The 27689-nt window shown below is 29.9% G+C and overlaps 4 protein-coding genes across 6 annotated transcripts in view; 3 read left to right on the top strand and 1 right to left on the bottom strand.

Moving 5' to 3' along the window:
* Positions 1-5943, top strand: part of LOC125068678 (arylalkylamine N-acetyltransferase 1) — a 96617-nt gene extending 90674 nt beyond the window's left edge. For 2 of the 3 annotated variants that reach the window (XM_047677951.1, XM_047677952.1), the window contains exon 5: positions 5576-5943. In XM_047677951.1, the coding sequence (XP_047533907.1) occupies positions 5576-5759 (184 nt within the window). In that variant the 3' untranslated portion in view covers positions 5760-5943. The remainder of the gene's footprint in view (positions 1-5575) is intronic. The other variant, XM_047677953.1, reaches the window with a different exon arrangement.
* A 1469-nt stretch (positions 5944-7412) lies between these two features.
* Positions 7413-13261, top strand: LOC125068722. The gene is made up of 5 exons (XM_047678017.1): positions 7413-7523; positions 8402-8488; positions 10661-10844; positions 11618-11829; positions 13022-13261. Exons 2-5 carry the CDS (start codon positions 8412-8414, stop codon positions 13224-13226), a joined length of 678 nt encoding a protein of 225 aa, XP_047533973.1. The 5' UTR covers positions 7413-7523; positions 8402-8411; the 3' UTR covers positions 13227-13261.
* A 1519-nt stretch (positions 13262-14780) lies between these two features.
* Positions 14781-18259, bottom strand: LOC125068697 (dnaJ-like protein 60). Its single transcript, XM_047677980.1, has 6 exons — positions 18123-18259; positions 17960-18053; positions 17718-17887; positions 17047-17211; positions 16821-16923; positions 14781-14983 (listed from the first exon to the last, which is right to left on the bottom strand). The coding sequence occupies exons 1-6, from the start codon at positions 18182-18184 to the stop codon at positions 14885-14887; spliced, it is 693 nt and encodes a 230-aa protein (XP_047533936.1). The 5' UTR covers positions 18185-18259; the 3' UTR covers positions 14781-14884.
* A 954-nt stretch (positions 18260-19213) lies between these two features.
* Positions 19214-27689, top strand: part of LOC125068712 (fasciculation and elongation protein zeta-2) — a 37298-nt gene continuing 28822 nt past the window's right edge. The window contains exon 1 of the mRNA XM_047678002.1: positions 19214-19678. Within this exon, the coding sequence (XP_047533958.1) occupies positions 19269-19678 (410 nt within the window). The 5' untranslated portion in view covers positions 19214-19268. The remainder of the gene's footprint in view (positions 19679-27689) is intronic.

The raw sequence follows: 27689 nt of genomic DNA on the forward strand, positions 1-27689 counted from the left end.
GTGACTCTTAGCCTGATTTGAATTCGTAGATAATTTTCATATAAAATCCTCCTATCTGCTGGATCGATCTCCGTTTAAATATCTAAACGATGATCATTTATAAAATCGTTTAATGAAACACATGTTCGTGACAAGAAGGGTCTATCAGTTTACGTAAATTAATAATAACTTTTAATTTCATTCTGCAGTGTCGTAGATATACAAAGTATTAACCACTGGTAATACTCAACTAACAAAATATCGCTTGACGTGATATGGATTTCAAATACAAAATTTATAGAATATAATCATATGAGAATAAAATCTTCACTAATCCCATGAGAAGTGCGTCTTTCGAATTGGTTTTGCAGTTCGTAGCACTAGTACCGTTATTTGTTCATGCGTCCGCTGTAAGCTTATTGTTATTCAACGTTCGAATTCTAAACAATCGTTCCTTTCTAATCTATGATTAAAATTCTAGACTATTAGTCCGAAGTAGTCGTATTTAGGTCATCTATACATGTGGTCAATATAACATTACTCCTTTAAATTAAATGGTATATATGGGTATACATAAGTATATATCTATTCTATACTCATGACTTCATAACCAAGAGCATTTCGTTTAACAGAATTATCGTTGTTAGTTTGATGGCTATACTTAGAGCATATAGGCAGTCAAAAGTTGCTTTATTGGCTTCAAATCTCGGGTCAAACTAAAAGACATTATTATGTTTTTCTGTAGAGGAATTTTCAGCAGTAATCCGGAGTTTCAAATCAAATCAAAATGTACTTTAATCAAGTCGGCTTTTACAAGCACTTTTGAATCGTCATTTAACAAACTATTTTAAATAAAGCTACCAATGGTTCGGAACGTAGATTCTACCGAGAAGAATAAATAGAAGGATAATTACATTATATCTCGGAAAACACGTAAAGCCTTTGGTACTGCGTATAATCTCACTTATTTCGTGTCTTATTGTCGTCCCATCGGATTATGAATGTTTTACACAAACACTTAGCACTATAATATCTTTTCCTTTGTTTACTCTAATTAGTTATTTTCTCAAACCAGCAGCAATAGGTGATAGCGGTCAGGAAATTATCATTATTTACTAATTATCAAAAATATATATCTATGTTTGTATATCAGGCTGAGTAAAATTTTGTCATATAGGTAGGTGGACGAGTAAATTGCCACCTGATGGTAAGTACACTGTTACACTGGCTCACTCGCCCTTCAAAACCGAAACATAACTGACTGAGTACTGTTGTTTGGCGGTAGAATATCTGATGAGTAGGTAATCTTCCTTAGGGAAAGGGTCATTCAAATCCGGCTGACAGTTTGAGATTAGAATGTTGAAATTTACACTCTCCATTTTTGTAATACCTAAGTATTCAGTGGGATAATATCCGCATGCGTTCCATTACCTGTTTTTTATTTTAAAAACTTACGCGACACGACTGGTATTATTATTATTTACACCTATTATTATATGCTAATCGTATTATTCCAGAAATGGTAAGTGTCAACAACAACCGCATAAAGCTATAACTCAATCGGTTATAAATACATGAAGGTATAGGAACACTTAAAGGACAAAAAAAAGCCTATGCCTTCATAAATCTATTGTGATTATTTTTTTATATATATAATCATAATACTTAAAAATAATTAATTTAAAAAAAATATATTTCGATAATCGTTTCTCGAAACGAACATATTTTTAAACCACATATATATGTGTGCGTGTGTGTGTGTTGTAAAAATAATAAAATGTTATTATACACACATTTGTACTAATCTATGAACTTCTTTCGCGAATTGAATTAAACCAAAATCGGTCCAGCAGTTATGGAGGAGTTCAGTAACATACACAATCAAAGCACACGAAAAAATATGAGTGAATGATACAATTTATTTTAGGAATTGAAAGGATATATAGTATATAATAAGAATGCAGTCTTTATTTCTTTATTAATTACTAAAGTCGAATGTTATAAATCAAAATAAAGGAATTGAATACTAATTATCAAAATTAATTATAGGGAGGTTAATTTTTATAAAAGTTAATTTGGACGCTGTTTCCCCTGACAACCGGTTTCTTAGCACATCATACAGGTACTAATCCATCATTACTAAAAAGTCGTTCGCTGGGCATGCTTGATGGAGGAGAAGATAGGTATTGCCGTACTGATCCGTAAAGCTCCGAATATTTCCGATTATTTTTCCACCATAGAAGGTGTCGCTCGCCCGTTCGCCCCGGCCACATCGCGAATTCGCAGTGAAATTCCTCATAAATTGCTTTTAAACTTTGAGGAAGCGATAGCGAAAGAGGATTTTCTAATTTTTATTTTTGTGGATGTGGTTACGGTTGAGGAACCCAAAATATTGCGGAACTTCCGCATTATGAGGAAGCGGTAGAGGAATCCTCAACAACCCTAGAATTATATAAATTGCATAGAGTATTCGTGCATATATATATGCAAATTTCGTAATTATACTCTAATACGTTGCATTTTAATCATTACCTAATAAAATTTATAGTTATCTTGAAATAACTTATACATTTTGTAAGATAAATGAGAAACGTGTTCTCTCCTAATGCAACAGGAAATGGAAGACAAAAATTCACACGAGTTTTAAAATAGAAGTACGAATATAATATGATAATATAAACGTATCTAAAGAATACTTATTGGATGATATATCATATAGTCAAAGTCAATGTCAAAAATCTTTATTCAATAGGTATAGAAGTGTTTACATTTGCTTATTGATAGTCAAAAATCTACCACCGGTTCGGAATTTAACACCTCGGAACCATAGAAATACTCATGGGATTGAAATATACATACATATATATTTGTATATGACGTGCTATTCTGCAAAAAGTAACTTCGTTAGTATAATTATTTTTAATGGAATAGTTACTTTGTTTTGTTGTTACTAGATGGCGTTAGTGGTTCTTTAAATCGCGCTATTATTGTCGTGAAAATTATAAGGTTTTATTATCTTAAGTATATGAGTCAAAATTAAAAAAAATCGGTAACAATAGTTCATGTCACTCGTCGTCTAACGTACTTCGTATCTGATTCATAAAAAGTATACACTATACATGTAAATTGTAAAGTAATTGTATAAAGTATACATATACATATATCATACATATTAGTTTAAACTCAATTTTATCAATATATCAGGGATACGAGTCAATTGAATGATGTTATCTGTTTTTTTTAGTCGCGAAAGTTTGATATGTTTTACTGGGAACTATCTGTGACTCCCTCGCAGATTATTTGGTGCCCATTATTAAAATTCTTTGAAGTAACACCCCACGTGGTCCCTTTGTGATGATGTGCAGTCCCCACTAAAAACCAGCGGTTTCCTATCCGTCGTTGAGGAACGCCACGGGATCGCCTACACATGGTTCCGTGACGCCCCTAAAACTTGTGACCCTTAAAGATAACCCTACAATAATAATATTAATGATATACATCATATAATAACACTTTTAATTTTCTATGAATTATAATAACAATTACTAATCAAATAAATACAATTAAATTTAATTTTCATTCATATGATTGACTTTTCCGTTGGTTAATAACGAATTGTAATATCTATTAGTTTACCTTGAATTAAAATAATATAACTAACTAGTATACTAAAAAGTAACTACGTGAGTTACTTTAAATGTTACAATCAATGTATTCTTATTCAACTTGCACTTATGAGCCATTTTGAATCGTCATCTAAGGGATCGTCGAGTAAATCATTAAATAGGAAGTCCAGCACTACCTGTAGATACTATTAGTCCCAGTAGCTCGAAATATAGATTCTAACAAGAACCTGCTACAATCTGAGTACTTATTTTGATCTATAATAAAATATATACTTAGTCAACTATACCCAATTAAATTTGACTGCTGTCTATGGGAATCAACGAAAACTAACTTCACTTTTTAATAATAATATAACATAATCGCTCTTATTATTAATGTTTCTTATAATACGATATAAATTTATTAAAATTCATCATTAAAATATAATTAATGTTGAAACAAATACTTTGTCAAAGTCTAATATGTGGTATCCTCACATAAGGTAAAATATACAAAGAATTCTAGATTAAAAATATATTTAATAAATTATGCAGTGGTTTTTAAATATTCATAATCACTCACTAATTGTTATTAAAATCTAGACGAAGAGTTTATCTTAAATATCTTATATAAGAACGATATGTTGCATTCATCAATATAATTATTAAATTTAAAGAATACACGCATTGAAATATCGCATCGCCAAATCGGTCCCTAAATTTGTTATATATTTTTACTTTAAAAACTTTTCAAATCGTAATATCGTTAACAAGATTGTTATTTATATTGCCATCTATTTGTGATCCATACAAACCTAAAGTAACCATATTTCTTGATTAACCGTATCTTAAAATTATATTTATAGATTCTAGAATAAAATGGCGTAGGTCAAATCATTTAAATATATCAATTATTAAGTCTAGTCTTTTTGGTAAATAAATAAAAGTCGTTTTTAATCGGTCTGTGTCTGGTATCGTTAAGTTTAAATTGTTATTTTCGGCATAAATACAAAAGAACACATTGAATGTCAATAAGTATAAATATTACTTAAAATTGTTTTTGTACGAGTATACCTCTAGCTATGGGATCATGTTATGTATTGTGTATGTTATGTAAGTATTATTTATCCGTATTCTGAACTAGTTAAACAAATACTTCAGTACAGAGACAAGTAGAGCATAACTGTATTAATATATCTTTGTTTTTTGACTAGAAGGCTACAAAGTTTCGTGAATAATTTGTTCAAATAGCGTTTCATGATTTGAATTAATCTCCGGTCTTTTAATTGCGTGCTCTAAAATACGATTTAATTTTAATAAGACACCCTATTTAGCCAACATGGTTAATACGGTTATCGTATAGCTAATTGCCTTTAAAAACTATTAAAGGCAATTAGCTATACGAGAATCGTTCATTGTCTAACTTTATATAAACGATATCGAAATTTGAATAAAAAAACTATAAACAGGGTTATGTTATGGATTTAACATTGTTTTTTATATCTTCTGACATATTCAGTTTTTATGTATAAGTTTAGATCGCAGCATGCAACATTTTATCAGAAATATTTTCCCGTGAGCAACGGGAATACGTGACAGGAAGTAGGGAGCCCTGCTACTCAATTTATTATAATATAAATAGCTGACACATGTTTGGCGACTATTGTTAGATTCAATTTATGATACATATTCCGGAACCGAAGATATAGAACCTTTTATATAACATACTAGTACACACATTTATTGATTTATCTTATCCAGTACTGTGTGTTATTAAGACGAGAACAACTAATTCCTATTTTATTTCAAAATATATTTGAAAATTTTAATTGCAAACTTTGATTGTTAGTAAGCGCGACTGTTGTAAAGACAACGATGTCTTGAAAACATTCCTTTCATTATTCTAAGTTATTGTTTCTTTTTAAATGTAATTTCTCGTTTTAAGTTCTCCTTTTACCCTTGAACCGAGTTAATGTTAACTTTTTTTACAGACGGATAGCAAAGGAATTGGGCGCGAGCGCCTTACGGATGGACACAACCTCTGCTTTCTCTGCCGCTGCAGCGGAACGTCTGAAGTACAAGAAAGTGTACGGCTTGTTCTATTCAGAACTGCCCTACGCCCCGCACCCAGAGCCCCCACATCTTGAAGGCAGAGTGTATCTCAAAGAGATTTAAAGTAACACATTTATTAAAATTTTAAAGATAAACAAAAACAATCACCTGTTATCTTAATATATATAATCTGAATTCTTTCAATTAAATTTAGTAAAATGAATCAAAACGGTAAAAAAAAGAGGATCCTGTCCGTGTGTCTATTTGTTATTGATTAATTAAAACGACTCATTTATGAGTCGTTTTAATATTTCATGTACTAATACGCACTCTTTTTGTTAATAATACGCACTAATCAAACAATATTATAGAAAAAAAAAACAATTATTATAATATAAAAGCACTATCCTAAATTGTTCTCAAAAAGATTTTATTAATATGAAAATATAAAGATAATTCAATTATCTAGCATTGTTTGTCATTAAGATTTTAATCATTTAATGTACATAGCTTGAACGATGCCGTTTAAAAAATTGCAAAGAAATGTTTCCACAAATTCCCAATTAATAATTATGACTTAGCTGTGATACAAACAAAGATTTTAATTTACAAAAAGTTTTTTAAATAATCTGTCAAAAAACTTGAATTGTATAGTTTAGTTATATAAAATGATCTTTTTTATGTATATATTGTATTAATATACATGCACTTATAATGTATGAAAAAAAAAAAACACAAATAAATTTCGCCTACAGAAAATAATAGCAAAGTTATTAATTAAATTTGCTATTATTTTTTGTGAAGGCGACGCCTGACAAAAAATATATAGCAAAAGTATGTAACAATCATTTTGGTATCGGATATAAGTGCTACTATACGAGGTAGCCTTGTTATATACAGTAGTTCTTTAAAGTTTAATAAATATACATGTGTTACTGTCTCTACTGTTGTTTCTGTCCTATCGTCAATGTCAATTGTGGCTGTAGTCAAAAATCCTTGTAATGTGATCAATTTTATTGAATGTAGATGTTTCTAGTATATAAGATAATATTATCTGTGTATTAAAATAAACTATATAAATATATAAATTTATATTGTTTTATTTCTAGAACAGGCTTACAAACGAGAAGCAATTGAAATAACTTGTTTATGGTAGAATGTGAGTAATCACAACTGGTTATATTCAACTAAAGATAGGTAATATTTTTACAATGCTTCGCGTTATAATTGTAAGCACTGGTATAAAACTTGATTTGAAAAATGTATGTCTCATTCATAAATATTTGAAGATAAGGCGAATGAAGTTTTAAATAGTAAAACTCAAATTGAAATCAATTGAATTCGATATAGTATAAAATTCGCAGCGAACGAGTATCGAATGGTGGTTTACTTTAAGTATGAAATGAGATAATGCCAAAGCGATGACGCGACTGATTACAATAATTTAAGGAGCAGATCTTTCTAAATTTAAACTTGTCTACTTTTTTTTTAACTTGCTTGTTTTAAGACAAAGGAAAAAATCCAACATTCTTATATTAACTATTACTACAATTATTTACTTACTATTTACTTTAAAAAAATAATGTCATACAAATGAATGTATGTATAAGTTAACAACATACATATATTTACTCAAACATATAAGCTTATATGTGTAGGTACACAGAATATAATGTTAGTTATGTATTGACAATAATAATCTTCATACGTTATCACCATAAACAATGGTATTGGCCTTAACATACGGAGCACTATTTTTATCATTCACCGTTAACACTCAGACCGGGCAGTCAAAACACGTTGGTCGTGCGGGCCTCAAAACATTGACTGTACATTGTCAAGTGAAGTGATAAACTCACTGTCTGTCAAATTGAAATGCTTTAAAAGGTACGTAAATATTTCTTATAGTATACTGTACTTTCATAGTAGGTAATACAAGTTCTGTCATCATGCAACGTAGTTGTAGTACCTTATTCTACTGGCTGTACTGATGTTGTAGACAAGATTTTACTTGTTATCTAGTAGGTACATACCTATAATTATATCAGTGGATCGAAATATTTTAAACTTAGATATACAATTTTATAAGCGTTATAACACAATGACAGCTTATCATTGTATTCCCAAATCGATACAATTTCCACGATGCACTTAGATATAAATGAAGTTCGTCGATAACAAACAATAGCCAATAATTTATACAGAGAATGGAAATATTTCTGTATATTTTATGATTATTTACTATTCTACATTTATGTATTAATAATAATTGTTGTTCAACGCGTAACGTTCATACAAATGAATACCTACATTATTATTTATTATACTATATTAAATTTATCTTATTTTAACATTGATCTCATCCGTGCAATTGCGCGTAAATTCCCCAAACTTAAATGAACTTTTTAAAGAGCTTCCAATAATAACCACGTTATTATTCATTTTTATTTAAACCTTAAACGATTTCCCACGCCCACCGTCTTTCTTGACCGCACCGAATTAAATTGTAAACAAAACAATAACACGCGAATACTTTCCAGTAATATTGCCTGAGTTTGAATCCAAAACTTTTGATTATATAATTTTAACCACTGAACCAGTCATGTGCATTGATTTATCCTAGTTTTAGAATACCTAACTTTATTCATTATAAATGAAATTGATATTTTTTGTACTATAGTATATAACTATATGTATATAACAACATCATTATTAAAGTCTAAGTCTAAGTCCATTCTTGAGTGACCTTTATTATATTTTATTAGGAAAAAAACTATGTCGAAAGAGAGAGCATACAACATCAGTGTTATAGCAGAAGAAGACGCGGAATCTGTTATGAAATTAATAAAAAGGTTAGTATATAGCTAGTACCATCACTTTAAACTTACTCTATAGTCTTCGAGACACATTCATTTTTTCATGAATATTTTTTTAATATTATGCACTTTATTGTAAGTCGCCACTAGATGGCAATGCAACGCATCAACCGTTAAACCGATCGCCAAGGCAATTGGTATATGTATATGTATGTACAAGCTGGATACCATATGTGATTCTATGACATAAACTTATGAATAAGTAACAAGTTAAAGGTAACATCTCGAAATTCATAAAATTAGATTACGTCATGTCCAATAGTAGGGGAATACTTTATATCCAGCTATTGACATTGAAAAACACCGGCAACATATTATTATCATCGCTACCGACCTTTTGCACCTAACTTTTGTTTTTAGGCTCTTAATTCAAGTAAATGAAATTTAACCACTCATGAATTAACGAGGTCCCGGGTTCGAATCCCGGCTGAGTCAATGCAGAAAAGTTCATTAGTCTGGGTGTTTGTGATACCGTCGTTACTTCTGATTTTCCATAACACAAGTGCTTTAGCTACTCAAATTGGGATCAGAGTAATGTATGTGATGTTGTCTGATATTTATTTATTTAGTTAAGGTAAGACATTACTTCTATTCTAACGCCTTTGTTTGACCCTAAAAATGCATTTTCACATTCAACATTAAATGGGATTCATGACCAAATGCTATATTACCTACTGAAAACCAAAGAAAATCTTTTTCACATCCACCATTAAAATGGTCTGTATGGGACCAATGACCGAATGCGGGTAGCATTCAGTCACTAGTAACTAAAAATCAGGTTTAGAAGGGACCATTTTCATAGTGATGATGATGACCCTACTCATCATACGTCACTGGGTCGCTCACATTCGCATTGCTTACAAACACCTTAAGTTTGATAATTCTTTGCATTTTATATATTAAACTATTTAACTGTCAGTAGCCTTTGCGTAATTTTCGAATCGTCGGGTTTTCCTTGCTTCTCGTTTGCAAACGAATTAATCTTTCGGCATTTTGTATACAATGCAATACAATAATCAATGAAACATTCAAAAGTTTTATTAAACTGACAGCCATACGAATGATATCCATCTCACAATTATAATATCCCCTATAGTATAATTATATAGTACAATATCCCCTACAGTTAAGTAGAAATGTGAAGTGTGTTGAAAATTAAAATATATTTCCTACTTTGTGGTAGAGCTTTGTCCACCTGGCAGGGCAGTTAAACGCCCACTCAGTGATTATTCTACCGTCAAATACATATAGATTATATATTCCTGGATTTCGGCTTTCAGTGTTAATGACTCAGTGCCATACAGTAATTACAAACACAAGGAATAAAACATCTTAGATCTCATGGTTTGACGGCGTTTTAATGGTTAAACACTTCTTGCATTGTTTTTTTTTTGGTCAAAATAACTACTTAACGTAGCACCTACTTGGTGGTAAGTTAAGTAGTTATTTATTCGTCGGCTTTTCCAAAATAAACAAAATGTACGTAAAATAAACGTATAGTACATAAAATGAAAAAATCAGATATCTAACCTAACAGTTCTCCTTGATCACGTATAATTTATATGCAATCATTATTTTCTCAATTTACTTGCTTGTAACAATTATATTGCGATTGTTGATGTTGTTTATTTCCACTCTGGTATTATTTTACATTTTAGTAAATAGACATTATGTATATATGTACATACTATGTACTATTTGTATAATAAAGTCATAATTACCATTAATGAATATAACCTTGTCATCGCAACACAGAAATAGTTATTGTTTTATATGCTTCTTTTTCATAGTGCTTTTTTTATAATGAAATAAAATAATAATAAAAAATGACGTTATCATAGTTAGAATCACTTTGACCGATGTTATTTATTTATATCGGAAGCCACGAAAAAACCAATGAAAACAAAACCAAAAGCTTTGATAAGATAATACTTCTACTAAAAATATATATTTTTTTTTAAATTAGCAGCCTCATTTGAATGATGTAAGCCTCAGAACCTAAAAATATTTTTTTACCAATACTTTTGGATGCCTTATTTTTTTAATTGAGAATAATATAAACAAATTCAGAAGACATCTCGTTATTAATTGCGGCGAAAACGCGCATTTATATTTATGTAAAATGGATGTCCCTATTTTTTATTATAGGACTTTTTACATTGATGAACCGTTAAACCGTGCTGTAGGTCTCTGTACCTCAGAAACGGATTCATGCCCAGAACTTGATGAATATTGCACTGGTTCACTATTGGAAGGCTTGTCCTTTAAAGCTACGGACGCTGAGGGCAACGTAATTGGAGCTATGATCAATGGGGTGTGCCCCGTGAAAGAGGTGAATTCCTTATATTTTATTAAATTAATATAATTAAATACATTATTTTATTTTATTTTTATATTAAAGCATATGATTAAACGGTATATTCGATGGTAAGTGGTCACCTTCACCCATAGACGCTGCCACTGCACCCTTTATATTCCGTCAAGGCGCGTACGATGATATATTTTTGTGCTTGTAATTACACCGGCTCACTTTCCCTTTAAAAAAAAGAGTAAAGTACAGTATTGATGTTTTACGATAGAACACTAGATGTGAGTACCCGCACAAATTAACCTTCACAAAACCCAACTACATGTTCAAAATCACTTATATCTATGAAGGATCTTAGTCTCAGTATACCGACTCTCATAACAAATTAAACCCTTAAAATTAAAACCTTTCTACCCATGACAAACTTGACTATGAAAGATTTTTTATCAAATTAATATTCTCGAATCAGTTCTTATTACAAGAATATTTAAATTTATTTTATTTTATTTTCATTAGGACAACCAACAGTAGATACAATATAACATCCAAAATAAAAAATTACATTTCAAAATTATCAAGGTAAAAAAAAGTTCTACTACTTACAGGTAGTCTCACCATGCATTGTCATATTACACAATGTAATTATTGAAAATATGAATTAAACATAAGCATAATAATGTTTTGTTCAATTTCAAGCTTGTGTATAAAATGAAAATCATGTATAGAATAAATATCTAAAAATAATATTGTTCCAGATAATTCTATAATGTTTTAAATAAGTATATTGATTTTTTCAGGATGATAATGGCAACGACTTACTCAGCCAAGCCCAGCGATGTACAAATCCGAAATTCCAAAAAATCCTCTACATATTGGCCCGACGGGAGAGTGGTGCGAAGTTGTGGGAAAAGTTTCCCCACGACCACGAGCTGGTTGAAGTCAAAATCGCGGCAACTGACCACAATTGGAGACGAAAAGGCATCATGAATGCATTAACAGAAGAAACAGAGTGAGTACTTACTATTTTTTTTAAACTACTTAACTTACCAAACTACTTGATTAAAGATAAACAAACCTTCCATTAATATATTCCATCCGATTTGCTAATAGCTCTACTACAGCATGCTCAAACAGTTTTATTGATAACATTTACCCAGTACGTAAGCCGTAAAATATTAAACCAAAAACTAAACTGAAATGTTTATCTCTCGTTCGTTACAAGCTTGCGATGGTAATTCGTAATCATCAGTCGTGCATCGTTCTTAAATTGTTACTTGGTCCAAAATCCATCGCCCTTTCAATTTTAACACATACGATCACTAAGAAGATTATTGTTACAGTTTACATTAAGTAATGTATACTACATCTCACGAAAAATACAAAATTAGCTACTGCTAATTTTGTATTTGAATGTACTCATTAGCGTGTCGAATTGCAAAGAGCGTATAGCTTTACTCAACGTACCAATAACTGAAATTTGCCAGTTCAGATCTAACAATAGTTAATATGAATAATACTATAATTATCTAGAAAATATATGTGAGCAAATGTGTTTGATAAAAAAAAAAAATATTACTAAATACATTTTTAATGGTTTTAATAAGTTAATATTTGATATTCTTCTTTTGAAAAATGTGATGGTAAAATCCCTTCTCTGATTTGTCGTATATGTACTTATTAGAATAAAAATATGACATATACTTGCACAATCTTATGGCATAACAACACTAACAAAAGGACAACTGAATTTCATATCATAATTAGTCTATTCGATTTTTTACTAGGTAGACAGACTGGCAAATGGGCCATATGTGGTTACCACCTCCAATAGACTATAAGAATGAACCATTCCTTAAATTACCAATGCGCCAACGACCTTAAATATTATGTCTGTCTTGTGCCTGTTATTTCAACCAAAAATATTCAGTATTTCTGTTAGGCGGTAGAATACGTGATGAGTGGGTGGTACCAACCCAGACGGTCTTGCAGGAAGCCCAATCATCAAGTAATATACATATATATTACTTGATTGGGCTTCGTGCAAGACCTAGAGATATTTTATTTTTATTTTATTTTATTTTTATTTTAAAAGGATCACCAACAGAAATTACAATTGTATTACATAGGTACTTAATATATAATTTACATATATATGTACTAAAATAACAGTACGTACACTAACCACATTTAATTTATTTCAGAAAAGCTGTAAGAACTCGAGGGATCAGATTAATACGCCTTGACACATCAAGCGCTTATTCAGCGATGACAGCTGAAAAATATGGCTACACATGTTACTACAAAGCGCTATACAGAGATATAAAGATGGACGGAAAACCGCTAATAGTGCCCGAGCCCCCGCATTTGGAAGATAGTGTATACGTAAAGGAATTATTCCCGTTATAATTATTATCAGTATTACAATAAACGATATTATTAAATTATTGTAATTTTTTTTTACCGGTAACAAGCAAACGACATCTTCAATTTGTCATATTTATATGTAACGATAAATAAAACCTTAATACATCAGCGAAGATATTTTTGATAAGAAATCGACACGCAATTTTATACAACTGTTAATTATTAATTTCTATTTTTCTTCTTAGTAAAATTTTCAAAACGATGGTGACTTTACCCATAAAATGAAACTAGGTCGTTTATTCCAACCATAAAAGGAGAAAACACTAATAACCAACACTTGGCATCAAATTGACGCTTACCATTGGGCGAGAGCTTGAATAATAATCTATGATATTCATTTTAGGTTACGAACAAATGGCGTTTTGAATGGTGGAATAGGCTATAGGGATATAATTTTGTATAAGTCTACTTGAATAATTAATATTTAAAGAGATTCACACAGTAGTCTCAGCATTAAGGAATAGGTATGCATCGTAAACGTTTCGTAATTATAATGTAATTATTTTTTAATTGGCGACAAAATATATAAAATAAATTGCACATGTTTATTGAATCCACCTTAAATCTTGCTGTCTGAAGAGGAGGACCTCTTCAGGATAATATTTTGAGATGATTAAACCAAACTGATTTCGCATATTTACCAGATTCCTCGTACCAGAACCTGGGAAAGTTACTACCGAGTCACCCATTAATACTCAAATAAAAACGAAAACGACGGTAGACATTTATAGTAAAAAATATAGTCTTTGTTTCGTGAAAATTAAGTTTCAACTTGTAATGTTCTGTATTGACTGAATAGAACTTCTTATAAAAGTAACATTGTAAACATGTTGGAAAGGTTTTATTAAATTTACTTTATGAAATAACAAGCGTATGTAACAATTTTCTTTATTACTTCATATAAAGTAACTTTCACATTATCTAGAGGTAGGTTGAACGCAAAATCTTTATCTGGTACTGGTGATTGGACGAAACAGTTTTCTGATAGGTCTCTGAAATTTTAATAATTTATAGTATCGTAGTATAGTAAAGACTAAAAAGGAGAAAAATGTGTGTCACTAGGCGATAGAGTTTCGTAAATTAAAATATTTTTTCTTATGACTTTGTCCAGGTAAAATAGGAATTGTATTTACTTCCCGATAGCAGCGCCACCAACCATTGACACACGCATGGGATTAAAGAACGGCAGTGGACGAGGATGTTCATGTCGACATAACTAGTCTTACCGTCAAGAAGCGGCCAAAAGTCTAATATTTTATCGACTACTAAATGTTTCATACTATAGAAAGAAGACTAGTAGAAACATATACATATATATAGTCTGCTACTAAGCTGTCTAAAGACTCTAAAGATACCAACTACTAATAGTTAACTTGCTAATAGACAAATATAAAATTAGGAATACTTCAATGTAATTTTGATTTACAGAATAAAATAATTCAAATAAATTTTATTACAAAATTACTTTAATTCAATGTTTTGTACACTACTTTATTATATATTATGTACATTCGAAAATATTTACAAAAAAATATAACAAATTTTTAAAAATCTATCTAAGACAGTAAGTCTACTTAACTATAAATATTTACAATGTCAATTCGATCAAAAATATATAAATTTTGAATTAGAAGTTGAAATCACTTTTTGTCATCAGCTAATGTCTGTCCAAGTGAAGCTGTGGCGACGCTTGGGTTAGCCGCTGTCACTATTTTATCCAGCAATACTTGTGTTTGCATCTGAAATATAAAACAATACATACATTGTAATTTTCCCCTGGATATGTATGTTTTATACATTAATAATTAAAGGAAATAAACATTAATATTTTATCTTTATACATTAATAAAATTAATATCAGTAAAGATTTTACAGCTTTTAAAAAAACCATATAAAGTCACCTTACTGAACTATGCTTTTACATGAAATGTCGTATGTTAAATGTCATAAAATACACTAAATTTTACATAAGGTGGTGATGATCAGTGATCAGACGATAACTGATGAATACTGAATACCATCTAGATCGGCCAAGGAATCCAGAATCCTAAAAGGACAAATGACAACACCTTTTCAAGGACACTTTCATAATGTCTGCATGGAATCTAAGATTTCTTTGCAGAAACATTTATATTGCATGTGAATACCATGTTTGTGTTACATTGTAAATTTAAAAATAAAAAATAACACTTAATACTGAAGCAGAATCTTTAGTACATATTTCTTTCTACCTGATGTTAATCACCTTCGCCCAAAAAGCACACACAGTGTTAATAAATATAGCCAAGCACTTTACCATCACACTATGACCAATAAAAGCAAAATCATATAAGTATTGAAAGTAAAAGCAGAATCTGTAATATAGCCGAGCGAAGTTGGGAGGAGCAGTCAGTCTAGTATAATAAAATAGCAAATCTAATTGTGTTTCACATTCAATACCAACTTCTTAACAGGTTGGCATTGATCCAAAGCAATCAACAAAGTCGTACGATCTTTAAATTTTATAATATAATTACAAAGTTACAAAACATATTAAATAATAATATTTTAACTAATTCAGCAATACAATCCTGCATTGAATTATGTCTGCCCTGATTTCTCACATGAAATTTAAATGATACCATAATGTAATTAGGTTGAGAAGAAAGATAGCTTTGTTATAAGCTCTAAACATTAATTAGCTCAATGGATTAAGGAATATTAAACTGAACTGACTGACCACCAACAATTCCAAAAACAATATATTGTTGGTTGTTGTTGATCATATTGTATGATTACTGCTCATCATATTGTATTTATCACCTCTTTATTAGATGCCTCAATAACTATGATTGATTTGATTTTTTCATAAGTTTAAAAGTGCACTCAGAAATAGGAAGTTATTTTAGTGCTGTTATGTTACTAATACTTTGTCAGTTCTAATTTGTTTTTTTTTTTTTAGTTTTAATATGTGGAGACTTGATTGGTTTTTGTATCTTTTAAATTTTTTAATTATTTATTTTATGATAATTTTCTCAATAATAAACAATCTATGTATGATGACTACAAGACATATTTGGAACAATATTTTCACTCTTATTTACAATTTTACTCATCTCCAAAATAAAGTTTGTTAAGTGATTCGAAACTGACAATTTCAAGTAAAGCCAAGGCACCAAATACTCTCTGAAACTTGTTTACATATAATTGTCACTGAATTAAATAATACAAATGCAAAAAATATTTGTAAGCTGTTGTAATGAGATGTCCAGATTCAATGTACAGAAGTACAGAAGTGAACCCAGAATTAATACCATTAGGTAGTTTAATATAGTATTTAAAATAAAGAGTTACATGTACACCTGTCAAGTTCTTCTATCTTCTTAGACCATAGTATGAGATTGATAATAACTCTAACGTGATTTACTTAAAAGTTCTCTTCCATAGATGTAATCTAAGTTCTAAATCACAATTTTTCAAAACTTTAGTAGCAGAAATAAGTTGTTTTATTAATAAATCATATCATAATCGTAGTAAATTTCTTATGATTATGTTTCTAATTTCTTGTAATTAACAAAAATAATCAAAACTAATTACGTCTCTAGTTTTTCCTCTAGCAGTAGCTCTGACTTTTTCCAACTCTTCTGCCAGCTTTATAGATTTATCGTCATTTTTCTTTCGATGAATATGATAAGACTCCCTGGAATTTGAAACATTTCACTCAAACAAAATATATATACTGCATACAAATTGATAATTAAATTTATTTATTATATTTAAACACAAAATGTATAATTCCAAATTTGAAATAGTGTATTTTTACCTGATAATAACAACTTGTAAAATGACACCCACAATTGCAATACCAAAGCAAATCAAAATCAAATCAGTATTGGACATCTTTTTCCACCCTTTCACACCATAATATGAATTTGTTTTTTCATTATAATTCTGGTAATTTGATTGTCCATTATAGGTGGTTCTCCAACTGTAAAAAATACAAATATTTATTCCAAATACAACATAGTTAGAAGACTTAATATGTAAATTTATAAGTTAAAAAAAGTTAAACAAAGGTTTTCTCTTTTTATATAATAAAATATTAAACTCCTAGAATTTATTCTCTATATAAGCACAAAATATATGTACATACATTGAATTTTTTTATGAAGTTATGTGCATATTATAAAATAAAGTTCCAGTTATAAAACAAACCAAAAAATTAAATAAGGTTTGTTTTTTTCTCTAAAATAAGTTTCTGATATAAGTTATCGATTATGGTAACACCTCTAGTTATATTATTAGACAATTTATAATATTATATAAAATATATATAATATAACATTTAATTTCTAGCTAAGTATTTCAGTTAAGTTTTTATATCTATGGACCTTAACATACACACAGTAGACAATTTTAAATCAAGTAAATCAACAAGCAATTAAATTAATGGAATGATAAATAAATAATACAGATAATTATTTTAATACTTACTTATAAGGTGTATGTGTTTTATAAACATATGAATAGGTATTCTGATTATCTAGGTGTGAAATCTGATCATATTGAGCTCTGCTGCTAGGTTTACCGAGGACATTATATGCTTCAACAATACGAACAAAATTTTCTTGAGCCTTTTCATTTTTATTTTTATCTGGATGATACTGAAATTTATGCATATTATTGAAATAAAAATAACGAACTTTAAAATACTGCTTGTATTAATATGTATTTACCTCTTTGCTCATCTGGATAAAGGCATTCTTTATGTCTTTATCCGTACAGTTTTTCTGTAAGTTAAGAACTTCATAGTGCGTCTTTTTACTAGAACTGAAAAAAATATCTGTTACAATTTTGTTTCAAACCATATTTTCTTCTTAAATTGAAGAGATATCTTACCTATACAACCGCATAAATTTATATGCCGAATCAAAAAAAGTATTTCTTTTAATAAAATACATAACGATTATAACAAAGGCCAAAATTTAATTTAGTATCATGTTGAATGTTTTTCATTGTATTTTTTGGCAATTTCTATTTTTAACAAAAATAGAAATTGCCAAAAAATACAAAAATGATGTAATGTCAACGTCAAAAATCATAATTGTCAGCTAAACTTTCATTTGTGGGCAAAGAAGATAATTCAACTATCACTAATATTTTTTTAAATATTAAAATAGCAATAAAAGCCTCATTATAGATAAATATAATGTTAAAATGACCATATTAATTCTAATAATTAAATTTGTTAAAAGCTAACAAAAATAAAATGTAATTAGTTTTTAAGTGTAATTATGGGTCTTAATATATTCTAAATTGATATCAAAATATTTGCTTTCATATAACCATTTCTACGCAGTCATATTTGGTATTTTCAAAGTCTTTGTTATTATCAAGAATAATTATTAAGATTATCATATTACTGAGAATTATTATAGTGGCAACATTTAAATAAACTCAAATTTGATGCCGCGAAATATTGACACGAAAATCAAGCAAGCAAGAATTTGAAAAAAGAAGTTACCAAAATATTCCAATTTCAAAACAATAGAAAAACGTAAATTGAACACCTTACTTTAAATAAGTGAAAATGTAAAGTAGAAAACTGTAGAATTACAGCGTTGTTAAAAAATCGAACGAATTTTATATTTTTAAAATTACAAGCATTTTTATTCAATTTTTATATAAAATTTAAATACAATCATGGTTAATAACCCCAATTGCAGATGTATTGTTTTTAAGCAGATTTGTATTTATTAAGTATTACCTATATAATTATTATTACCGAATATATTTTCATAAACCATTAGAACTCTAGATTTACAAGAGCGAGAATCATCTTGTATTATAAAATAAATGAATATATATTTTAGCTTAAGATTTTGAAGTCACCTGCTTTAAAAGCTATGTGCAATTTGCATTTTGCCTGACGATGCTTCTTTCCGTAGTATAGTAATTTATGTATAGATATAGAGCCGACGCGACACAGTTGGCACAGTACGGCGCAGTGTTCGCGCGATAATCGGCGCGGGTGGACGTACGGTCATGCGAGAAGCGGCTGGCAGGATGGCCGAACTAGAGTTCGAGGCGCCGCTTGCCCAAATCGAAGAGGCGGATGACTGTCTCTCGACAGCAGACTACCCACAGAAGACTATAAATGGGAATGACATACGTCTCAATAATATCAACAACCTTAAGAGTGAGATGGTAAAAATACAAACCGATTCTAACAAAATCAACGATAATGACGAGCCCAGACCGGTGAAGTGTAAACAGGATAATATGCAGAACTCTGAAGGCGACAATTTTACGGAGACTTTCTCCGGGTCACTTGAGGATTTGGTGAACACTTTTGATGAGAAGATCACAAAGTGTTTTGGAAATTACGAAGAAAGCGTGGAGAAGCTGGCTCCAGTACAAGTTCGTTCTCAGGAGGAAATAATGAACGAATGCCAGTAAGTAGATATTAATTATCACTAAACAAATTTACAATTGGATCGTGATCATGATATCATCGATTCAGTCTTTAGATATTTTCATTTTTTGATGGTCAATATAATACTCTAGATTCTGTACCTTCCTACATTGCATAATTCTGTAATAGGGATAGAAGGTTCTTATTAGAAAATTTTATGAAGCATAAACAAAAAGGGCGGACTTTGCGCATGGCGTTAGTAGTTGCGGGATCGATCAATGTTTTGGTTGGGGGTGTTTGAGAGGGTGCGTGGAGGGTAACGATGACGCATCCAGTCGCGCCCTGCTTTGATCAGATCCAATAATTACGTCGTAGTATCATCATCTTTATTAACAATTTGAATTCACATTCATAATTATTTATTAAAACATGCGAACATCGAAATTTGTCCATTTTTTTAGTATTCATGGATATCAGAAGATATTGAAACTTACATAATTCGAAAGGCAATATGCTTTAGATATGCACCAGAATTAGGTCGAATTTCGTCCCAAGAATAAGAACGAATAAGCGATCGATAAACATTGTTCCGTAGGTATCTTAAATATTACGCATAACTTGAAAAATTCGATGACTATTATGACATACAGATAAACGCATTTAACAATTTAAAATATAGTATAACTACTATGTATTTTATTCAGATTAAAGTTTGACAGGATTCATTTTATATAAAAAAAAAAAAAATATTTAGATGTCATATTTTTATAAAATTGTATATCGTACTTCAAAAGGTTTATGTATGTGTATGTACATACTTATAACATAAGAAACATAAGCCTGCCGATGGCCATGATCATGTATTCACTAACGTTAGCGTATACGCTATGAAGCTTCACCTTTTATATGAACACGTAGCAGTTCCATCAAAAGCTAGACAAAGAATATATTCAAAAGGCTTGTCTCAAGACTGCGCTTCATGGTCACACTTACGCGTTCTTTCTTATTTATGAGAAACTTAACATAATAGCGATGTTCCCACAAGCCCCCACATCTCTCCATTGTTTTACTTAGCAAGAAGCTTTCTGTTGTTACTTTGAATCTTTTGTTATACGAATTTGTTAATTATATAAGTACATCGTTATGTACTAACATATTCACTTAAGTATCTTTAAAATTTTCTATATTATGAGATATTTTAAAATAAAAATGTAACGTAATACAACAAAGAACGTCGTTTTGTAAACATAAGTTTCTTTTTTTTATGTCAAACTAAACTTTTGGAACGAATCCAGACGACCTAAATGCTACTAAGTATGTCGGGAAAACCAATAAACTTTATAAACTGCGAACATTTTAAGGGTTACAATATATCGATATAAAAACGTAACAACGTTTAGGAATCAATTAACCCATTTTTCTAATTATGAGCAGATGTTGAACAATATTATATCAAGTGCTTATTAGTCGGTAGGTACTTGTAATAAAAACGAGACACATATCAGTTGAAAAATACCTACTTCGTCACCTAGTAAATTTATTAATCATCTATTATTATAAATATTTGATACTCCTATACATTTTAAAGGGCGTCGTATTCGTCTTCACTGATAATATATACAAGTAAAAACATATCATTAGAGGTTAACCTTACGGAACTACGTGGACAATTGTTAGCTAATGTTATATACATATACATTGGTTCTTATGCAAATTTCAGACGACACTGCTTAAATAGCAAAATTATCCAATGAATATGAACATTCTAAAGTGACAGTTTGTAAACAATCCCACCGCTGGGCCTTTCTTCTTGAGTAGAAGGTTTGAATCTTATTCCATCGTGCAGCTATCATGCGATTCTCAAAATTGGTTTAAAATAAGATAAAATTTCTGAATACATAGTTACTTGAAAATTATTCATCCGTATTATTTTAAACAGGTGCATTGATTCTGTAGTGATTCTTGTCGAATGGAGGGCGCGCAGATGTTCTAACCACCTTGTGTGATTCCAAGAACACCTTGCCGAATATTGAATGACCTCCATATGGTGGCTTGCCAAATGACTGGATAACCCTTCACCAATATTGCAAAAATATACTAAAAATGTATAAGCAAAAATATTATTAAATTAACGTGATTATCACGACACGACAACACCAGATGTCTGATGATATATGTCAAATAACTAGTTGTGAAGCAGAAAATAAATTAATAATAAAATATTTGTTTGGGCGTTGTTTATTGTCACTCTGATAAAATTTTGGCTTTGTTTTTGTACGTCATTATGTCAGGCACACACCTCTCCAAATATGGACGAATATAAATTAAATAACATCTACTTATTGTTATTTCTGAAAGGATTTCTCAGGATTATATCAAATAATTAACTTCATAATATACAATCATATGATCGAAGCACAAGTACAGCATCTGGTCCAATATTATAATTTAAGTTTGCCTACTTAAAGACGATGACTAAAATTAATGCATTTATTCCATACGAAGTTACTATTCACGTTGTGGCGCCGTGTATTAACATCTATCGCGGCACACGACGCACGTCCGCCTCATTGCAGTTCCTGTTGAATACAAATGATGACTGCTATCACATTTGCAACATCTTCGAGCTTTTACTGATGTTCTGTCTCGAAGTTTTCATTATTAATTATTTAAGATAAATTAATAAAAATATATTTTGAAATCTATATATAACTTAAACTATAATTTAAATTAGTTAGTTGTTAATTGCGTTAATAAAGTATAAACAATTAAACAGTTTTTAGCATTTAAATATAGAAAAAAAATTTTATACCAAAATTGTTGAATACCAATCATCATGAATAGTCATAACTTGGAAACGTACAGCTAATTACTCGTTGTGTGTAGCATAATATTTAAATCGATTAAAAGATATTTCAAAAAAGATGTACAGATTTTTTATTTTTTATTAAATTTGGTTTAGTTGAACTATAAAAAACAACAAATAACCATTACCGAGCTGTACTTGCCCGTTTAAGTAAGTAAATTAGTAGTAAAAATTAAGTGTATAGTCTTCGTTAAATTTGCAATAGAAAAAAAAACCAACAACAACATAGATAAAAATCATGAAATTCTTATAAAAATATACACATCAGCTCGAGTAAACACAAGATTCTTGATCACTAGAGAAACCTAGTAACTGATATAATGTGAAGCTATTTTCTAACCTGAACCTTGAACGCAATAATAGTTATTATTACATTATTTTCGATTAACAGTTTTGTAGAATAGCACAGTTTTATAGGTAACAGTAATGCGTGTTCAATATCCTTTGACCTTACACTTATTTGCGTGATCGATACATATTTTACAACCGCAATATCGGTCTTCGTCTCAGTTTTCGAACACGTTTTAACGTAAATACTACCGATGCAGCGAAAACTTATCGCATGTCTGTTTTAATTACTTAATTAAAGTGGCCTTCCTGGATAACTTTCTAAAACCATATCTATACTGGTAATAATATAGCGTCGAATATTGTAAAGAAACCTAAAATACATCGTTAATTGAAAACTTTATTAAAGTATTACAGTTCAATATATTATTCACGCACTAATCATCGTGTAATTGTTATTTATGTAACACGCAAACAAAACAAAGTTGAAGCGTACAATTTTTGAATCAAATCAGCAGAAATTAGATATTAACTATCTGGTATATATTGTAACAAAGATAATAAATAGACCGTCGTGCATAATATGATGTGTTCTGTTGAGTCGTGGCATCGAGGTGCCCATTATACCCACAAGCGCAACTTTTCTGAATTATAAATATGTATCAGTTAATTGTCACGGCTTTAGCTACTATGTTAATTTTGTTTCCGAAGAATTATACTCAAACGATACGCAATAAACATATACTATGATTTCGAGTAGTATTTACTCGTACGTTTATTGTAATTGACGTCTGATCAGTCTAGTGGTGACTGCATTTGTGTGGCGCGCTAATATGAGTTCGATTCCGCTTAGTATGGATCATACGGGTGCTTGTCGTGACATATGTCAGTTTGTATCATGTATGTTTCGAGACCCCGACTTTCATAAAGGTACTCTTGGACAACAAGCGAATATTCATTTGTTTTCGAATGTAATGAGTTAATTTGCTATCTACTCATATCTATTATCTTTGTGTGACAATTTGCATCGGTATCAGTTTATCCGGTGCGGATGCACGTCCTAGATTATATACGACACCAATTAGTAGAGCTCATTGTCTGCAGCTTGTAATTTGCACACTTGTAATGATTTGGCACAGAGTTACTGTTTTTTTTCTACTTTCGTACCGCGTATTTAGCAATTCAATGTTCCGGCTGCTTTGTTTTATTCAGTCAATCTTCTCTTTGTACAGTTTTTAATGTAGCTTTTTTTAATCTAGTTACGTTTTCAGAATAAGAATTTCACAGCACCCGTTAAACAAACAATGACTTGTTTTGTTATTCAAATTTAAGTTTTAATTAACACAGTTAATATTGTAGCACGCTATTAATGTTTTTTTTCTGGTAAACGTTTACAAAAAAAAAATTAGGTGAATTTTTTTGGAGTTTCTAATGAAAAAACAAATCTACTACACCAATATACATAAAACTTTTACCAGTAGATGGTACGTTTCCGAGAATGTTTTAATATAAAAGTTTTTTATTCAGTATTTAATATTTATAAATGGCTGCGCCTAAAATTAGACTATTTTATTTCATATTCTTGTGATGTATATTTTTTATCTCTTTTGTACTTATTTTTAATATTATATAAAGTACGTAACAGAGTATAAATGAAAGATAATCAATTTAAAACTATGGATAAAGACTGGTCATCGCATCACCCACTCATGCGGGCTAAGTTGAATGACCTGCGTCTTACAATTCGCGAAGATCTACCCACATGAACACATAATTGCACGTCGATTTACCTATACGCTATGGTAATGAAACAACAGACACTGATAAAAATAGATAAGCATCTTTTAAAATTCCAATTACGAAATGTTATTATTTATGACCATCTAAGTAACGCCGATGAATCCGGTTTTATGAAGGTTCATTAGAAAGTCGGTGTTAAACATTTTATAACACCACGCATTTCTTTTTGAATATGGTTTGTTATTAAAATTATTCATTGAATATTTTAGAAATATGGAATACAGATTACTGTAAAATTATGGAAAATGTCTTGCAGTTATGTTGTATACATTGTATGAGCAATCATGGCCATTAATCAATATATGTTTGAAAGCAATAAATGGAGCTCATTTATAACGTACAAATGAGCTCGATTATATATATAATAATTTGCGATCGACCATCCAATCTGAGCAAAAAATTTTATAAAAAAACTGCACTAAAAAGATCGATATGTTTTAGGCATTTTTATCATACTACGTATATTATCTTTATATTTTATTAAGCAAATGAATTTAAAGCAATTAAATGGTAACGTCTTAATTCTATATTTAGACAAAATGTAATCATTTCAATTAAATTAAAAAAATGAACATTTCGAAAGCATCCTCATATTATTATAGATTTTATCATTTACATTGATACGTAAATAAAAACTACGGTGCCATTGTTGCTAGTGCCATGAATGTGGACTAAAGGACTCTCTGTAATGTTTAAATTTGGTGATCCGACAAATGATGTGATCACAACGCTTATTACCTTTTACGCGCTTAATGTATTTCGAACAATGCTTATGTAGACACATAAAGTGGTATTGTGTAATTGTAAGTGATTATTCGGATGGCTAACTTAAATAACGTATTATGTATGTAAGTGTATAGTACCAAAACGAAGAGATTTTATCTTACTAGTCGTTAAATTCTAACCAGATTCAACGATAAATGTACATTGGATGAAAAAAATACAATAATGCCAATTTTTACAAATAGTTCTGTCTAACATAAATGCTGTGCTATAACTTACTCTAAATCCTAAGATATGCATCCACAGATCTGGAAAACTCCTAAAGGAAATGTTAATGTTAGGAAATAAAAAAAATAATATACTTCTATATCGTGTACAACAAACTGTTTAATAAATATATATTTTTAATACAACAGAATTTCAGTTAATACTTAAATTACTGTAATTTTACGTCCAAGCTTCCGATTAACACTTTGCCGTTATATAACGTAGTTTTTATATTACAATTAATAGCACAGATTATTTGCGCTTCGACCAAGGATGTTCATAAAATGAATGATTTATTAATTACGACGAGTAATTACTCAGAAATAATTATACATATTTGAATTTCGTTTCACTTATTAGATACTAATATTTTTAAAAATATTGTTATTAAACCTTTTTCGTGTATATAACTCAACGAAAAAAGTAACTTGCTGCAGAAAAGATTTATGAAATTCGAAACGTAACATAATGTGAAAATAAAAGTTATTTTTTTTTTAAATAGACACGTTTAGGGCGTTACAAGAATAAGGCTGAGGACAATGTTCGCTGATTTTTAGTATCCACAAGTACTGTATAGACTGTTCTTACATCTATGTAAGAACATTCAACAAGTATATATCAAAATTAATGATAATGATGTGTGAAATTAAGATCTATCATTCGCTATTGGAACATTTATTTATCTAACAACTCATTCGGTACTTTTCCCCTTAATAGTTAAACTCTGGCATGTCATTTCAAGGTCAAACTTTTTTTTCTTCCAGTAGAATAGACTGTACGATCCAATAATATACCGTTCAGACATAATATCTTATAATCTTGCGTATGAACCAAGCTAACGGTAATCATGTCATATCTATATTGAATTTGATCATTTGCTTTTCTGTCCACATTGGCGATGTAAAGAAATATTAATCCTTCAAACCAGAACGAAACATTAAATATTGCGGGTATATGTGGGTGGTATCTACCCAGACGTGCTTGCAAAAAGCTCAACCGCCAAGAACTTAACGTATTGTATAGTGTTACATTAAACGCTACCATGGATTCGAAACATAGATTCTACCTAGACGAATCGTCCAAAATTCTGTATTACTGGCTTACACTCCACGAATCTGGTTTCTTATCAAATAAAATATTCTATTTTATAAGACTTTAGTTTTTATTACAATGATTCTAATGTAGAATCAAGTCTTAGTAAGATAATAGACCTATAAACTTTATTCTACATTCAACTTTATGTTTCGTCCGGTATTTGGTATTTAAATAAATAATAACTTAAAACGATTTAGGTGCGTTAAAAGTATTCTTATCTAAATAATTATATATGAGCCTAAAGGTGCGGTCTCATCAATTACATGGTTGAGTAAATATGTGTAGTTACATAAGTTTTTGTTCGACATGGTGTCATTTTAAAAACCGTCAGCAATAGAAACTTGTTTAATATAATATTAATAATAAATCTGTACCTGAATGTACCTGTAGGCTGTCAACAGATTGCTGAACATAAAAGACTGGCGTGAGATGAATTATATCATGCCATTGCTTATTTAGACTGATTCAAACAAAAGATCAACCAAATGAAGGGATCTTTACCTCAATCCGTATCGTGTCATAATCATAACCAAACATAAGGCATCCTAACCAGACAATATCGGTATTATTAAATTTTAAATAAAATCAATTGATTCAAAGCATTGATAAATTCTGAAGACTTTTGTGTTGAAGAAATGACAAATCTTAATGATTTTATTAATTATCGTTCGTTTTGTTAAATGATAAATTGCTACAAAAAATATATAAAAGCTAACGTAACTGTTACTAGTTATGTTAAAATGGAGTTAACCTTATATAACCTTTATACTTAATTCCATTCCTTATCATGTCCAAAACTAAAACGCCAATAGACACATTACGCAAAATGTTTTTTTAACATGGAGGTTTTAGTTAAACAAGTTTAGTTTTGATCCGTGCAGGCCCATATTTTTACTTACTTTATATTTTTTTTATCATAAGTTTCAAAGTTCACAGTGAGCAAGAAACATAATCCAGCGAGCTAGCATCCATATGACGCATCTCCGCCATATGTAGTGTTTCCTTGAAGTCG

This window comes from Vanessa atalanta, chromosome 14, assembly GCF_905147765.1.
Source record: "Vanessa atalanta chromosome 14, ilVanAtal1.2, whole genome shotgun sequence".
NCBI classification, from domain to species: Eukaryota; Metazoa; Arthropoda; class Insecta; order Lepidoptera; family Nymphalidae; genus Vanessa; species Vanessa atalanta.